The 5,068-nt window shown below is 34.6% G+C and overlaps 1 protein-coding gene across 2 annotated transcripts; it reads left to right on the forward strand.

Annotated features, from left to right (window-relative positions):
- Window positions 1–483: 483 nt before the first annotated feature.
- Window positions 484–1,376, forward strand: LOC123320899. 2 transcript variants are annotated; one of them, XR_006538815.1, is made up of 3 exons: window positions 484–723; window positions 873–1,154; window positions 1,330–1,376. XR_006538815.1 is itself a non-coding variant. In XM_044908392.1 (2 exons), exons 1-2 carry the CDS (start codon window positions 573–575, stop codon window positions 1,106–1,108), a joined length of 387 nt encoding a protein of 128 aa, XP_044764327.1. In that variant the 5' UTR covers window positions 484–572; the 3' UTR covers window positions 1,109–1,376. The 2 variants fall into 2 exon arrangements, 1 of the variants encoding a protein (XP_044764327.1); XM_044908392.1 differs by having other exon boundaries at window positions 873–1,376.
- The last annotated feature ends 3,692 nt before the right edge of the window (window positions 1,377–5,068 follow it).

The following is a 5,068-nucleotide window of genomic DNA, read 5'->3' on the forward strand; positions in this document are numbered from 1 at the left end:
GTTGTGTACTTGCAAAGCCGGAAATAGTGGCAAATGCAAACACATTTCTGCAGTTTTAATCAGATGCACAAGGTGTATCATTTTACTAATAATTCATAAGGGCGTAATCGTGCCAAGTTGATTTTAAATAGAATGAATTACGTGCTTATTGTCCTAGTTTTTTTTCTGCTGTTTTTTTTTGTTTTAGGGAAAATCTTGAAGATTTGGAGATGATTTCCCAGACAGATCTAAAATGTGTTTGGTCAGCGCAAAAGCTAATGACAACCGAAAAATATAAGGCAGTCCCTATAGAAGAAATGCCGTGCTTCAAAAATAAAATTGAGAAGTGTCAGCTACCAATGAACAAAAATGATATGTTCAATTTTTTTAAAAGCCGGCTACCTGAATGTGTAATTGCTAAACATGAGTAGGATGCTATATTATATTAGGTTGAGTTTTATAAAATTGAAATGTTTACGGTTTTAGTACCTATTGGTAGAAGAAGTTTTGATGGAACTACTTCGAATGGAAGTGAAGAGCATGGCAATGATTATTTTCGAGCAATTTTGGACAATGCTTGTCAGTCCATAATTATGCTCGAAACTGCAATAATCAGAATTGATTATGAAAATGATTGTTGTGAGCCATTGTATGGCGAATTATTTAGCAAAGATGCTGAAATAATAATTAATATACCACAACAATCTAAAGAGTGGCATGAACAGAGGAAATATAGAGTTACAGGTGAGGCATTAGCTATATATCCTAAATAACTTCTTTTAATAATTTAGTGAAGAAGTGTATTCAGTTCTGCTAAGCATTTGAATTTGTATTCCTGCTAAAAAATACTATACAAATTACTATAGCACTACTGGACTGGCATGTATTTATAGGTTCACGAATATATGAGCTTTTTACCTACTCCAAAAACGAATGGGAGAATAAATCGAAGAAATATTTTTATAGAGGAAGCCTCCACAACAAATACACAAAGCATGGGGTGAAGTTTGAGAGTGAACCTAAGGAGGCTTTCATTGCTCAAACCTCCTTTCATGTTGTGGATTGTGGGATGGTGGTTTCCAATTCAAATCCGTGGTTGGGTTATTCCCCAGATGGGGTCATTTTTTAAAGTGAAAGACCTGTTGCCCTACTGGAGGTGAAATGTTTGTACGAAGGTGATGTCCTTAAATATTTTTATAAAATGGAGTGATGTTCAATATTTTTTTTATATTTCCCTTTGCAAATATACTAGAGCATAATTTAGTATTTTGAAAATAATGAAGGGAAGGTATTTTAGAAATTCCTGTTGAATGCAATGTGTTTCTCCAGTTTAAGAACTTAATATTTCAGGAGCTACCAAGACCATAACTGAAGTGCTGGAAAAATGTAGATTTATAGAAAAAAGAGGAAATTCATATTCTCTTCGTGAGAAACATAAATACTATGCTCAAGTCCAGTTGGGTATGGCAATACTAAATGTGAATATTTGCTATTTTCTTTTATATGCATTTTTTGATAAGAGTTTTGTCATTTTGAAAATAGATTTCAACGATGAATATACAAAACAATTGTTAAACGTAACAAAAAAAAAATTTTTTGAAAAAATTTCACATGTAATATGTACGAGCAATAAACTGTAGTCGATAATTCTTTTTTTTCTTTACCCAGATACCTATTTCCACATTATCCTTAAATTGAAAGAATATTAACAGTTATTCACAGGAATACTACTGAAAGTCACATGTGTCACATATAAATAATTCTTTATTTATTAACTAAATGTACAAAAGAAATTTCTAGGGATAATAGGTTTCACAATAAGGCATCGTTTCTGAAATACTGACAGTACTGTTCAGGAATATCGAAACAGACGGATAGTTTAAGCAGGGGTTAGCGTAAACGGGGTACATACAAATTGGTGTATGATACAAGAGCTTAGGGAAAAACCGCACTAAAAAAATTACAATCTTTAACAGCAAACAATAATTATAGCATGTGTATGAGATACAGTTTAAGCAGAGGTTAGCGTAAACGGGGTACATACAAATTGGTGTATGATACAAGAGCTTAGGGAAAAACCGCACTAAAAAAATTACAATCTTTAACAGCAAACAATAATTATAGCATGTGTATGAGATACAGTTTAAGCAGAGGTTAGCGTAAATGGGGTAAATACAAATTGGTGTATGATACAAGAGCTTAGGGAAAAACCGCACTAAAAAAGCTTTTCTTTAAACACAATTAATTAGATAAACAAATGAATTTTCTATTTGCTGCAGGAAATGCTTCATTTCAATTTCAAAAAGCTAATCCCTTAAAAATCTATTATCAGCAAATACAGAATTGGATAAATTAGTGATAGCACAAGCAATTGTAAAAATATCGCTAAATTTCTTCACTAGTGAGCACTGCAATTTACCTCCTAAAATTTTAAATATTTTAATCCGCTGATTTACTCTTTCGATGTGAACTCTAGCAGCTGCTATTTTAGCGTTTAACAATGATTCTTCCGTAGATAATTGTTTTTTGTCTCTTAAGAATGGTGGACGGATCAACTCTATTTTGAACTGGTGACAAATATCATCTACCAAAAAACCTTTGTCCAACATAATAGCATCCCGTGAGCTTTCTAATTCTAGGATTAAGTTGCTTTGCTCAAAAATTGTCTTATCAGATGCTCTCCCACCATATGGTTTACTTATATAAGTAATAATACCCCCGGGGGAAACACCTGTCATAAATTTTACTGTCGTATTAGATTTATACTGTGAGTAAAATCTGATACGGCAGCAGAGGCATTTTGGCTTCTGTACAAAAATTTCTGTACAATCTAGAACGACTCTAACATTTTGAAACAGACCTTCCACAGCTTCAATTTCATCCTGAGAAGCTGTATGTGCAGCAGGCTCAATTTCTTCACAAGAGCATTCTTCATCATCAACTGCTTCTTTGAACCGATTTCTTTGTCTCAACCTTTCAGTTCTACTACTGCTACTGCCAGAACTTTCAGGTTGATCCTTTGCTGTAGATCCAACAGGAAGATTTCTGGAACGCACAGCAGTCCTTTTTAAAAACCTCCTTTGTTTGGAAGTGGGATCTGTAAGGCATTATCTCCATAAGTATAACTTGAAATTTTAAATGAACTTCGTTCTTACCTCGATAAAAATAATCATCATCGGTAAAATGAAGCGAATACACTTTCATATTTTTAGTAATTTGTTTACCAATTTTGAGTTTCAGTTGCCATGCTTTTTGTCGGTCCATCAACACTTTAGTCCCCAATTTTCCTTCAACCCAAACACGATATTTATCACCAGCTTGAGGGAAAGCATGAAAATTGATATTTAGACTTTTTTTTTCCCAGGAAGAACACTGAGGAACTGAACAATACCGATTAGAACGACTCATAGCTTTCAAAAAGATTTATCCTTGTATTAAATCACTAAAACTCACACAAACACGAGGCAAAATGGAAGAACAATGTCAATATTTATAGTTTCATGACTGCTCACTGAGGGCGCTGCATTCTTAAATTCAGACGCCTATTGGCCGGTAGTTCTCTAAATCGGCTGTGTCACCTTTTTTATGGAGTAGTATGACGATAGAATCATGCCATTTCTTGGGAATCGAGCAACTGAACAGGCAGAGGTTAAACAGGTCTTTTAATATTTCAAGTAACCTCTGGCCACCTATTTTGATTGCATCTGCCACTATATTGTCTTCACCTGGTGATCTGTTGTTTTTTGCCTTCTTCAAGGCCAGTTCTATCTCTCCCATGGTGATATCTGGTATTTCTTCTGATCCTTGATTGACAACACCTTTTTTAGAAGTTAAGAAATCTGCCTCGTATTCCTCGTCTACCTCTTGACGGCTTTCATATAGTATCTGATAAAATTCCTCTACAGTCTTCAGTATCTCGTTTCTATTTGTTGTCAGGTGTCAGGTGTAAAAACCTAAAAATATCAGTGATAAACTTGTCATTGTAATCTACCAGTGAATAGTGGACGAGTCGAGTGAAAAAACTTTTTCATTCGCCAAGATGGGCGAGGATGAAGAAAAGCACGTGCCGATATCCATATTAGATGAACCTAACAAGGCAATGTCATCGACAATTCCCTTTCTGACAATAGAAAGAAATCGAAATTAAGCCTGGGAAAATTGTCTCCAAAGGTACGAAATTTATATTCTTGCCACAAATTTGGGTTCAGAACCGGAAACCAGGAAGGTCGCCATTCTTCTACATAACATTGGTCCAGATGGGTTAGAAATATTCAATTCTTTCAATTTGGATATGAAAAAAGTGACCCATGACGACGTGATGAAATTATTCACAAATTATTTCGTCCCAAAACCGAATCTAACCATAAATAGACATAATTTCTTCTCAAGGAAGCAAACTAATATGGGGACAATCGACATGTTTCTTATTAGTTTAACGAATTCGTCCAGTGAATGTGATTTTGGAATTTTTCGAGATTCACTCATCAAGGATATTTTCATCTCCAATATGGACAATAGACATTCAAACATCAGGGAACGTTTACTACAAGAAGATATCGATTTGGACAAATCCATTTCTATTGCGAAGGCCATGATCTGATGATCCGGGATGAATAATTTCATCCCGGAAGAAAAGCACGCTTCAAATGTGCTGAAGATGTCGACACAGAACAGGAGCCAGCAGAAGAGCTCGTCGAACAAAAAATGGTACAAGCCCCAGAACCAGTCCCAACAGAAGCCCTGTGGTAGATGTGGTCAATTCCATCGAACAAAATGTCCAGCTAAAGGAGCCAAATGCAGGTTATGTAATCTTTACAATCACTTTGCAAAGTTTTGTCATTTTCAAAATTCTTATAATGCTGGTGGTAAAACTTATGAACGTAAAAACGTACAAAGAGTTCAGAGTCTAGAAAATTCAAAAAATGAGTATTTTGTAGGAACTTTGTCTTGTCAAGATTTTGAAAATAACAATTTAGATGAAGATTGGTCGATAGATTTGAATATTCATGGAAATTCAGTAAATTGTGTTATAGACACAGCAGCTTATGTTAACGTTATGTCTAAATACACATTTGAAAATTTGAATTTG

Source organism: Coccinella septempunctata, chromosome 9, assembly GCF_907165205.1.
Source record: "Coccinella septempunctata chromosome 9, icCocSept1.1, whole genome shotgun sequence".
NCBI classification, from domain to species: Eukaryota; Metazoa; Arthropoda; class Insecta; order Coleoptera; family Coccinellidae; genus Coccinella; species Coccinella septempunctata.